The sequence below is a fragment of the Falco biarmicus genome, chromosome 5 (assembly GCF_023638135.1).
Source record: "Falco biarmicus isolate bFalBia1 chromosome 5, bFalBia1.pri, whole genome shotgun sequence".
NCBI lineage: Eukaryota > Metazoa > Chordata > Aves > Falconiformes > Falconidae > Falco > Falco biarmicus.
Window position 1 is genome coordinate 66,656,020 of NC_079292.1, and position 12,680 is coordinate 66,668,699.

At 41.0% G+C, this 12,680-nt stretch overlaps 1 protein-coding gene across 5 annotated transcripts in view; it reads right to left on the reverse strand.

The window, feature by feature from the left end:
• BICD1 (BICD cargo adaptor 1) overlaps window positions 1–12,680 on the reverse strand; it is a 190,941-nt gene that overhangs the window by 36,070 nt on the left and 142,191 nt on the right. For all 5 annotated transcript variants that reach the window (XM_056341108.1, XM_056341112.1, XM_056341109.1 and 2 more), the window contains exons 5-6: window positions 8,134–9,228; window positions 80–231 (exon numbers count right to left, since the gene is read on the reverse strand). In XM_056341108.1, the coding sequence (XP_056197083.1) occupies window positions 80–231; window positions 8,134–9,228 (1,247 nt within the window). The remainder of the gene's footprint in view (window positions 1–79; window positions 232–8,133; window positions 9,229–12,680) is intronic.

Below are 12,680 nucleotides of genomic sequence, written 5' to 3' on the forward strand. Positions count from 1 at the left end.
GGGCTAAGTCTGTTCTCACTTTGCACACACATGTTCACTTTCACAGTGCTGAGCCAGACGGTGACACCATTTCCCCTACCTGGTTGCAAACATTGCTCTCAAGGATGAGAAAGTGGCTGCGTCTTCCTTCAAAGCCTTTAATTCATTCCGTAGTTTGGTCATGGTTTCAGTTACCATTGCTTTTTCATTTTCGTATTTATTCTTCAAATTGGCTAGTGCCACTTCAGCTGTCTGAAAAGACACAAAAGGACATATACTTATGAGACAGATATCTGAAAACAGCTAAGATGCCCTGTTTTATTTTAATTTTGATTTCCTCTTCATTCACACAGTAAAAGAAGTTAGATCTGAGCTTCATCACACTGCACCCTTGAATATCTGCTTTTAAGTTGTACTCCATGAAACCAGGAAAAGGGGTAAGCACTTCAAAGGACAAAGCCAATTTCAATGCACTGGCAGCAAGTTGATGCCTTAAATGTCTCTTCAAAACTGTGCAGCTGTGTTGAGGACTCAGGCAAGTAAATTACTACAGCTTAAGGAGCTGCTACCACGTTGTTTGAGCTGCAGTAAACAACCAGGTGTGCCCGCTCACCACACTGGAAGGAGGCCACACGGCACGTGAGACTCGGCCTCTGTAGCCAAGGTGTGAACTAAGGTGTTTGGGCTCATGCTCCCTGCCAACTGAGGTTTTCCTCGGGCCAGGTGACTGCCAGGACTTGACAGCTTGCTTTGATGTCTGAGCACTGGCAATGCCTACTGTTGTGCAAACCGGCATTATTTTGGCAGTTTCAACCACTACAAAAAAAACCAAAACAAAGAAACAATTAAAAAAAACCCCTACAACAGCAACAAAAACAAAAGAAGTGGAAATTATAATTTTCCCTTAAGAGGAAAGCAGTGCTTTGTAGTCATCCTATTCATTAATTTTTTCTGCTCCCTCTTGTCTTTTTTCAATTTCATCCAGTAAATTTACTACCCTACTACTTTTAATAGTTACATTTGTCTTATTTTTGCAAGATTTGAGCTTTTTGTAGTATCATTTTGAAGTTATTCAAAATACACAGTTTTGTAGAGGCTTTATGCCTACTGCTGCTATGATACGTTTATAATTATTGCCATTGAATGAGGTGAAGAAAAAATGATTCCTTTTACATTTACTCAGTGGGGGTTATGGGTGTTTTTTTACTTCATTTAGTGCTTAAAAAGTTGCAGCATTTCATACAGGCAATCAATTTCCCCTCTTGATCTTGTGGGTTCTTGAGCCACCACCAAGGGAGAGAAGTGTCGAAGAACATCAGTTTAAAGCGACCAGCAAGGGGATGTGACACAAGGTGGTAATGGCCAAACAGTTGGAAACCTATTTTAAACTCAGTTTTCTGAAACTCAGTATGTTTCCCACTAACAATGTCTCTTAACAAAGTGCATATTAGCATCTCCTACTAAAATACAACTCTGTTTATTTGGGTCTGGTAACAGCAAGTTAGAAATGGAAGTGTTAAAATAATTCAATATTTTTTTCATATTGCATATTTACCAATAATGTTTTCTCTGCTTTCACACTAGTTTACATTGAGGGAAAAGATTTTAAAAAATCACTAGTAACTACCCGTCATTTTAAATAGATGGCTTTTTCCATGCCAAATGTGAAAGCATCAGCAATACATGTTAAAAAAATCAACCCCTTAGGGATATATTCAAATAAATGCAGCTTTTCTCAACCTTGCTGACAAATGCTTTGGTATAATGTAGGATGGTAGACACCACCCTACACCTTGGCAAGCTAAAGCTGAAATCGTCAGCTTTCTATCTTTTCAGCTATGAGCAAAAATGTACACTCGTAAATTAACATGGAGACGAATTAACCGTGTTTAATAAAACTACATTTCTGCAGGGAAATCTAGGAAACAGTGCATGAAAGGACAAATTCATATTTAATAGATATGATTAAATCAGATTTATTTAAGAATTTTCAGGTGACTAATGAGGCAGAAGTGATTTATGAGAGCACAGGTAGACTCTATAGTGCAAACTGAGTTCTGCTTTGTCCCTAAGCCAGGAACTCTGATCTCTTTGCTTTGCAAGAGAAATACAGCCCCATGTCACTTAACCTATCGTACCTCATTTTCAAATACAGAATTCATGTAAAGATTTTCCTTTGTTTAGGAATGAAAATGACTTAAAGATATGTGCTACCTAATGCTAGACTTTTTTAAAAAAGCACGTTAAATTGTTTGAGCAGTGGGATTACATATTCCGTGTCAACCCAACAATTTGCACATCAGTGAAACAGTGCACAATGATCAGACAGACATTTCAGTCTGGATGTCAGGATAAGTTAAATGGACGTGTAACACCACAGGATGAAAAATAACTTAGAAATATAATTTACTTGTTGAACAAAGGTAACAGAGGAAGGACTGTGTCAGATCTTCAAACCTTTTTTTTCTCCTTGTTAAGAGTTTTCCATATAATAATACATAGAAAACAAAGCATAAATTACAAAACCTATTGGAAATTCCCGGTGGCTCTCCATGCACCAAACAAGTTTTTGAACACACCCCTTTGCAGGCTGGTGAGGGTCTCCCCTCTCAAAGTCCCCTAAGCAAATAATGAATGAGCTCTACTGAAGAGGCAAATAAAACTAACAAAAATGTGTTTTTAATAAGTAAGAGAAGAAAGAAGGGGAAGCAAGCTATGAGAGCTGCTGTTGGAAACCTGCAGCCAGGGCCAGCAGAGCAGCAGGGCACCACGTTAGCATGAGGCAGTGTGCACCCAGGAGGTCCTTGTAAGAGCTGGTGGGCACCGGATGGTGCAGATGTTCAGGTTACCTACAGCTCATTGGTTTGGGACCTGGATGCTGACTGAAGCCAATTGCTGTCAGACTCCTCAGCTCAGAGGCTGCCATTTTACAGTGCAGCTAAGTCAATTTATATTGGTTAGCTGCTGCCAAATGATTAATTACCCAGCCTTTCCCCAACCCTACCCTATGCACACCTGGTGGTTTTCTTCTGTGCCTACTGGAACCAGTTTGGGGAGTTTGAAGAGTCAGAAAACTTGCCTGAAGTACCCTGAAGCCAGAATATGTAATGGATAGTGGGGCTGAGGGGAGAAAGGGAACTTGGACTCCATCTTTCAGAGGTACCTAGCTTCATCTTATTCTTCCTCCAGCACCAGCTACAGTCTAAATTTTTCTAGTCTCCAAAATCGTACCCGCTGAGCTCTATATGTGTGGTTGTGCCTGAAACCAGTTCTGTAGGATAATCTAGATTTTAAAGACCTAGGGCAAATGGTGCATTCAGAGAGTGCTCTGAAGGGAAGGATGGGGCAAATAAAAGTCTAAGCAGTAGGTACCAGAAGGAAGCAGGTGCCTAGGACTGGCTTTGTTTTTAACAGGTTTTTTTCTGAAGCATTTGTTTTTAAACTATGGGTAACTACAAAATTGTATTAGAGAAATTAAAGAACTTTGATCCATGTAAAAATACAGCTTCTGATCAACACACTTGGAAATGGGGAGCACAAGAAAAAAGGTGAAAACTCAGAAAAATGTGTGAATACTCTTCAGTGAAATAAATAATGCAATAAGACAGGAGAGGGGCTAATGACACTCCTGTCAGACCAGTCATGCCAAGGAACTGGGCAAACAAACTACCCAGCTGCTCAGTGAGCCACCTGAAGGCATGGGATTAACAGCTTGCAGAGAACGTAGCATTTGCTGTGCAGAAGACATCACCTGGAGCTGACAGTGAGGCCAGGAGGGAGCACAGAGTTCCAGCACCTGGGCTTCTGTGGTGTGTGAAACAAGGAAAGCAAGGAAAAGAGAGCTGGGGCACACAGAGCTGAGCACCCCCTACCCCAAAACCCAGTCATGGAGCTACACAGGCTGAGGTGAGCGCACACCTGAGCCCCAGCGCTCCAGGCTCTGCCAGAACATCCTTTCCAACCCTCTCTTTATATTTACAGAAGAGATGTTTGCCCAAATCCAGCTGCCTAGGGGTTGCCACCTTAATCCTGAAATCTATGATTTTCTCTATATATCCATATTCTATGATGACTCCGTATCCCATTTACTTTACATTAACAGTGTGAGCAGCACACCAAGTAAAAAAATAGTTGATGAAAGAATATTATGTCTTACAGCGGTATTTTTTAACACAAGAAAGCATTGTCTTTTTTACACAAGAAAGCACAAAGTCTGTTATTTTAGTGCACAAATTGTATGTGGTACTGGATCTTTTCATTCAGCCTCACTTTCCCAGCAGAAATTCTACCGTATTCTGTCTATATAATATTGGAGCATTTGTTTATAGATAAGGCACTGTATGTCTGGGGTTATGAAGTTATTTTTTCTGAAGGACTTTTATGGGTTTCTCCGTTATGGGAGGTAGAGACACCATAGTTACTGCCAATGCAGATGTGAAGGTCTTACTGACTCAACTCCTTCCCATCGAACCATCTACCTATGAGAACAACCAATCATTTTTCAATCAGAACTTTAGGATATTAAATTTCCCTCACAGGCAGCTTTGCTTTCTGTGTGTTATTAGAAATCAAAATCAAAACCATTATTGAACTGGTCCTAAAAGTTACTGTATCGTTAATTTGATATTACTTTACAATTTATGCTACTTGTTAATGTTAATGCTACTTGGGTTTGCTCCACAAGACTGGTGCTGACACAGTAATTATGGCTATGAATAAATGGATACATAAATCAAGATAAGGTAAGCAAGCAAGCTAGCAAGATATATGTGCCTTGCTATCCTGAGCAATCGATTTAATAATCCATTTTCGCAGGATTAGATTTGCAGCTTCTTACAGCAAATCTTGCTGTCTTGTTTGTGTTACAGAATTTTGTGTAGTCTGTTCACAGCTCAGCCTAACACTAAAATGTTTATATAAAAATATTACTAAAGAAAACACAGATAGAATAAAAAGAAATATCAGATATTGTCAAATGCTTTGAACTAGGCAACAGCTTGTCAGGTTCAAGCAGAAACTTATTGTATGTTGCTAAAGAATTAAAAGGCGTAGCTGCACTGCTGGAGTGCCAGGTGCACTGCAGCAAGAGACAGAAACAGAGACACCTTCAGGGCTCTCCTGCAGTCGGACAAGTCATGGTGAAGAGAACTGGAAACAATTCAAGTTAGGAGGCAGAAATTCCATTTGCTCTTTTTCTCTCCCGATGAACCATTTGCCCCTGCATAATTAACAGTACGTCAGCACACTGCGCCCAAGTGTATCACCAGGAAAACTGTATGATTCTGGTTTTGATCTGATGTTGCAATGCCTCTGTGGTGGTCACTAAACAGCACACATGCTTCCCTGGTTAAGGGTGCGATTTCTCTGCTTAAGTGTAGCCCAAAATACCCGACCCAGGGACCTGCTGCTGGTCTTCACCCCTGGATCTGAATGGTGAGATGCTCTAGGAAGGCCAGGTCTTGCTATTTTTACAGTGCGTTTGTTGTGTTCACCTTGCTTTTCCGTATTACTCCAACCAAAAAAGCTTCACCTAAAGTGTCTCTGGAGTGCTAATAAATACAGATGTTCTGTAACAGTATTGCTACAAAGCACGATGAGATGTGATCTGGCCCATCAGGAGGCTGAGGATGGGCCAGGGCATCCAGCCCCCCGCCAGCTGCAAGCTTCCCTCACCAAGGGGCCTCCCTGCAGCTCTCCCCTGCTACCCTGGGCACCAGCATGGTCTCACTGTGCCACGTAAGGGATGAAAACGCATAGTTTCATATTAATGTCGCTTTATTAGGGCTCAGGGAAGGTGGGTTTAAAAAAAAAACAAAACAGCAAAATTCTAGCTCTTGTGGTTGTGGAGCAAACGTGAAAAACTGAATTAGATGTCCTCTTTAGGCTCGTCTAAACTGAAACCCACAAAGGAAAAAAAAAATATTCCCAGCTTATTTCTGCTTAAAAGCATTATTTTGGAGCGGAAGAAGTCAGGGGAATGAATCTTGGCTCCTGTTTTTTGAACATGAGATGTGCTTTGGGTCCTGGGATATACCCATAGCTTCAGGCTGGCAGTACTGCTAGCGCATAATAAAACTCACCTCCCTCTCTGTAACTTTAAATTTCCTCTTCCCTTTTACGTTTTTTACACATATATATTAAAATACATATTTATTTTAAATACTTTATATATTATATATAAATATATATAATTATATATTTATATATAATTATGTCATTTAACTTGAAAGTTTGAGGATGTAGATATTTGGTTTGCATGAGCAGTATTGCAAGATTCTATATCCAGTTATACAGCTACCAATATCTACGTTGCTATCCAATAAATAGAAGTTTAGTTAATAGTGCCTCCTTACCCAGCAAAGCTATTTATCCATTTCAGTGAGCACACTTAAGGATGATGCTCTATTTCTGACAGCAATAAAAGAGTAAGACTGAGTTAGATTCTCTGGTAGTATCAAAAAATAAATGACAGCTCTATGCTAATGGAAAAAAAATCTTTAATTTGGAATCTAAATTGATATACTTCAATTATATCTTAATTACATTTTAATTACATGGAAAATCCGTGTATGATTGCTCAGAGCTATTATTATTGCTTAGCTAGAGATGGTCTTTAATTACTTGAATTAATATTTAACACATGTTGTATTGGAGGGGGGAAATGCTATAAAAGACTCTACATATTGAAATATTGCTGTGATTTCAAAATCCCCAATACGCTAGAAACACGATTGCAGACACAACAACCGATTAAACTTGAAACTGTCTTGTTTCTTGGCTATTGGGAACTTTAACACTGAAATCCCATCACTGTTATCAGGTAATAGTATCCCAAGTTGTTAATTCAGGATTCATGCCCCCACGTGGTGATCACTGCACTGGTTTTAACTGGAGAAAGTCCCAGAGCACCTGCAACAATGACTCTGAGGCTGTATCCTCTTGCATTCAGGTTAAATTCTGGGCATAAGGAGAGGCACTGAAGTAAATAAAACTGTTTGCATGCTTAAATTTAACTTCTTTTGAAGTATCTGCAGACCTGGAATCTAACGGATACAAAGAGCTTGGGAGGATATATTATGCAAAAAAAGTCAACAGTACTTCTGAAAAGCACACCATTACATGGTCCACTTTTGGCATTTGATATAAAATGTGATAATTCTCAGCTTATTTGCATTGATGAAACATCAAAAATAAAGAGATTTCATTACTTTTTTAAGATGGAAACCTTTTTAAATTATAATTTGAAATGGCTTATTATCTTAAAATACAACTTTATAACAAATCCTTCTCAAAATAAAAAAATCATAGTTACTGCTTCATTCAGCTTTATCATTTAGTGATGTTCTTTTTCATAAAAAAAAATAATGCTGATTTTATTTCTCAAAGGTTTAAAAACGTGACAATGGCAGGAGACATTATTTCTGACTAAAAAGGAAAAATCAGTTAAAAAAATTCTAACTACCTGTAATGAAAATAACTCGGTACTTTGCCTTTTGTCTCATCAAATAAATGCTCAGTTTCTGTCCAAAGCCACTGGTCACACTCTTAACACCTGCCGTTCTCTTCCTGAGGCACACTTTAGCTTTTATGGCACTTATCTTTCACCCCCTTAAATCTGCTGGGGGGCATACAAGTTTTGCAGCCTGCGGAGTATTACCAAGAGCCAAGCAAAATGAAATGGGTTGTTGGCACCACCAGCCCTGCTAGACCCCACTGGCAGGGCCACCTGCAGCTGCTGAGGTGCTGGCCCAGGTGGCCTCCCCTACGCTTGCCCTCCCCACCGCTCCAGCAGTACCTGCGCTGGCAGAGGGCCAGCACGCCCCTGGGAGCCTCTCCATGCACACTCCATTTTCTTTTCCAGTGTTGGCAATCTTATCATTTTGCAATAATACTAGCAGCCCCTCAGCTTTTCTCTCACTCCACAGGAAAGGTTCCTCTGCCTGTGCCCTCGGTAAATAGCAGGTGCTGAGAAAAGCAGCACTGAAGAGCTTAAAGAGGAGGCGAGGAGGGAGGGAAGAAAGGCCTGCCCTCACCGTGATTGAGAGATGGGCTAAATAGCCTGTGAGTAAAATCTCTCTTCTGAAATACTCCTGCTTGCAAGTGACCTGTATAAATAGCAGGCATTCCCAACTGACTGCTTTATTAGCATCTTACCTGCTTGTTGGCTTTCAGCACTGCTCTCAGGGTTGCGATCTGTTCCCGCTTTGTACTCAGGAGCGATTTCAGTTTCAGTATCTCTTCCATTAAGGCCTCCTTGTCTTTATCGATCATAGGCGCCAGCTCCCGAGCTGCAGCACGCTGGCGCGACAGCTGCAGCGACCGATCGACAGCCTTCTGCAAGTGCTTGATTTGGTCCCTTATTATGGCATTGAGGTTATAGATGTTCATGGGCTCTTTACGGATGTCACTGGTATCGGAGACAGGAGAGGAAGGAGGGGCTGTGATGACAGGAGAAATGGTGGGTGTTTTTGTTGGGCTTTGCTCTTTGCCAGGCTCCGTGGCCTCTTTCGTCACCTGTTCGGTTGGGGTCCTGGCTTCTACAGGTGATGCCACCCCCCTTCTGGCGAGCCGCGGGGAAAGGAGGCCTCGAGGGTCATCTGGTCCCTTCAGGCTCCCACTGCGGGTGACTCTGCTTTGCCTGTAATAGTCCAACATAACCCTGTTTGGTGTCTCGTTGTTGCACAGGCAGACGTGATGGTAGAGCTGAGCCAGCTCCTCACTAAACGTCACCAGCTCGTCCTGGGCGGTGTTGAGGGTATTATGGTTTTCATTTGCTATGCTTGTCATCCTTTGCAATTCCTTTTCCATGTGGACCATTTTTTCCTGGCTTTCCTTGGTCGATTTTTCCAGGCTTGTCACCTGCTCATCATAAGTCTGGATTCTGCTCTCATACTTGGCCTTCTCTTCAGTATAATTTTCCACGTACTTATTATATTTCTCCTTTAAGGCTTTGATTTCTGCTTTAAGGTCTATCACCTCCGTAACAGCTACTTTGTATTTACATTCTAGGATCTCCAAACCATTGATGTCCACTTCATAGTCATGTGCTTCTTCACCGGGGTCTCGGCCCTTCTCACAGTCAAGCTCAGCTTTTAGCTCTTTGTTGCTCTGCAGCCCCCTCATGGCATTGACATGCTCCGTGAGCCTGTGGACTCGCTCATGTTGCTCAGTCAAGGCTCCCTTGGTGTGCTCCAGCTGTGTCTGAGACTCCTGAAGGTTGGCCAGGAGAATGGCCTTCTCTCTCTCTACCTGCAACAGAATCAAAGTGAGAAACCCAGGATCTCGTCCTACCTGTGCTGAACACCAAACTCTGCAATCACATTCATCTCCTCCGCTCTGCATACACAACTTGAGGGCTTCCAAGGCATTTTAGCCACATACACCTAAACCATAAAATCAAGTCAGAGAGATGCATGTAACTCTCAGAGGGTTATAAAGTCCCAGCCTCTGTTAAAATTTGCAATATCACCAGGTCATGATTTTACACACTGACCACCAAAGAATTACTTAGGGCCCAAGCACTAAGTGCCTAGTCAGCTAGAGCAATAATACGGGATTTATTAAGACATATGTTCCTTCAACACAGGAACTGCATCACTGTCAACTGTAAGCCATTCCATTGGTACATACAAATTTCTCAATGGAGTCTGAATTTACATTTCCTGTGAATAGCTCCACCAATCCTTCACAATATTTATTTGTATCTTTGGACTGTTGCAAACTCTCATCAAGGTTTGATTACTGAATGCAAACACAGTAAACAAATGGCTGTGTATATTTCCACAGATTAAATAACCCGCTGTGTGGAAATGTAACACAGATCAGAAGAGTGAGCAAATGCCATCCCCAGGACTCCCCATCCCCAGCACTTGACTGTAAGCAAAATCCATCCTTCCAAGGACAAGGCAGAAAAAGCAGTATTTGTGGTATAACTAACTAACAAACCATTGGTTCTGACCTAGTAAGTTCTTTTCTGAATATCCACAGAGAAATGTGGATGTTGAACCGCAGAGGAGGTCATGGAGGACTCCTCTAGAGGTTTTAATGCACAGCATCTTAAAGCAAGTGAACAAGACAAACTTAAAGTTTGATCTGCTCAAGTATTTGCTACTCATGATAACACCCCTGAAAGACTCCTATTTCAAGTTTTAAGTGTAATGCTCCATTTTTTCTGTGCCTTTGTCCTATTCCAAGCTGTGAATTGGGAAGCAGAGTACACTGAGATGGGATCCTTCTTGCTTTCAGGGCTTTTGCAACAGGACCCTGAGCCTACCAGCCTTACTGCTCGTCCCCCTCCATGGCTGCAGGATCTCAGCCTTGTGTTTACACGTGCAGTGAAAATGGCATGCTCCATGTTCCCTTTATGAGTGGCTGAATTACTAATTCTGAGAACGCAAAGCTTTCAGCTCTGAAAAACCCTTTAAGAAAACCCAGACTTTCCTTCCCTATCAGTATCCCCTCAGGTAGTATTTGGAAGAGAGTCAAACTGGCCACCATGCATCTTACTGAAGGAAAAGAAAAGCCTTTTAGGGACTGAGGGGCTATTACTGCCATCTCACAAAATGTTCCAAGCAGCGCTTCAGACTCCTATTTTCTCATAACAAGGCTTTTGAGCAGTGGCTGCTGCTCAGGAGTATTAAGGCACTAAAGCATATGATGATCCCCTGGTTTTACAGACAGACTTTCAAAACACAGCCTCTGGTAGAACCTGCAATCAACTGCAGGCAGAAACTGCAACAATAAAAATAGAAGCCATGTTAAAAACATCTAAAAAAATCAACCTAGTTTTCTTGTGTACAGGGGACTGATGGCTTAAGAATTAAAAAAACAGGGCCAAACCTCATCATTATTTTATGATCTGGGAAGAGCCTGTCTCCTTAGATATAGGGCGCTCCATTTTAGTCTGTGCAGAAGAGGACAGCCAAGTACCACCAGTGTATTGGTACCTTTCTCCAATTGATGCTGTTCCTCCATTGCTGCCTCAGTCTGCCTGCTACCCTGGTAGCTGCTCACTCGCTCTGTCAGCCCATTGTCCTTGAAAAAATCCAAAACAGGGCAACCTTTCCCTTTGCCAAGAGCATCTTCTTAAAAGGTGACTGCTTTACACGGATCTCTCAGTCAGACTGGCCTGGCGAGCCTCAGAGATCCACTCAGCAGAAGCCTCTTCACTAGCTTTCCGCTGCTTTTTCCATTAAGCAATCTGCCCCAAGTCTGCTCTCCCCAGAAGTTTTCAGCTGAACTCTAGTTGTTACCACCTGGTATAAACCAGCTTAGTCTTAAATTACATTACCCTTATCAGATAACGAAGGTATTTATTCCTTCAGGTTGGTAAGGTGAGCTACACGTGTGCATGAAAAATCTGAGTTTTGATTAATTTAAAGGACCATGTCACCTTATGGTGAGAAGTCTTAAGGGTAATCAAACCCCATACATTACACACCAAAGGCGGTTGGCTTTTTAAGGTGTATAGGTCCACTGTATGTTCATACCAAAGTAGGTGATTAACCGTAGATTGCACCAGTATAAGAATAAATATAGAGCTTACAGTCAGAGAGCACCTTTCCTTCAAGAAAACAACTTGGTGTTCAAGAAACACAGTGTTTCAGTGTCCACTTAAATTAATCAGACTGAATTGATACTGCTGGATTACTATCTTAGTTGTCATACTCTATCATGAAGGAAAATTTTAACAGAGTTAATTGGGCTCTCTATGATAATTTCTCTTCTGAATATAAATGTGTTCTGGAAACAAATATTTCTTTCAAATAGAAAGTATACTCTCCAGGGAAAACATGCAACTTAAAAACCCCATATAACAACTTGGATAGTACATAAAATGAAATATGTGGATCTACTAAATTTTACTCATTCTGGTCCAGTAATTATGGATTAAACTAATCCACATCTGTTTGAAGCTGTACATACATGCTCCTATTTCCAAGGGAAAGAAAACCCCAAAGCTCCAACTCAGCCCTGAGCACACCTTCTGCATATTAATGGCTCTGCTGTTTCCAAGTATGGTAGTTACATTTCTTGTTCTAGACAATACAATACTCTCTATTTCCACCCACAGCAAACTTTTGGGAATTGCAGTTATTTTCCAGTCCAATTGGTGGAGGCTTTCTGTTGACATTGAAATCAGTAGTTGCAGTAAGAACTTTTATCATCTTAAACTAAAAATTAAAACAATTCAAAAGTAGCTTTACCTATTTTGTGATGCATCTTCCCCTTCAGAGATTTCAGTTTAAGGAGATTTCCTTCCCAATTTGTTCTATACTTGGCAATTATGGGAAAACAATTTTACCATTGTTATTTATCTCCCCCCCTCGCCCCCCCCCCTTTTTTTTAAATAATATCAGAATATCAGTGAATAATTCCTAATGGAGACTGGAACAAATTAACAGGAAAACTCAGCTCAAGAACCCTGAATCTCATTTGTATCAAATGGTCAGAGAGTACCAGGCAGCTGGAGAACAGGGTCAGAAGCTGGGCTGCATACCTTTTTGGTTTTTTTCTTTTTCTTTTTTTTTTTTTTTTTGTAAGAGAGTTTTAACTAAAGGTTTTGAAATGAGATGTTGGTCTCAGAAATAGGAAAAGCATCACCATGGAAGAGAGAAGTCCTATGCTTTAAAGATGACATACAGAATTCTTTCCACTAGAAAATAAACACGAAGAAAGAGCAGAAAGCTTTGAGCTTTTCA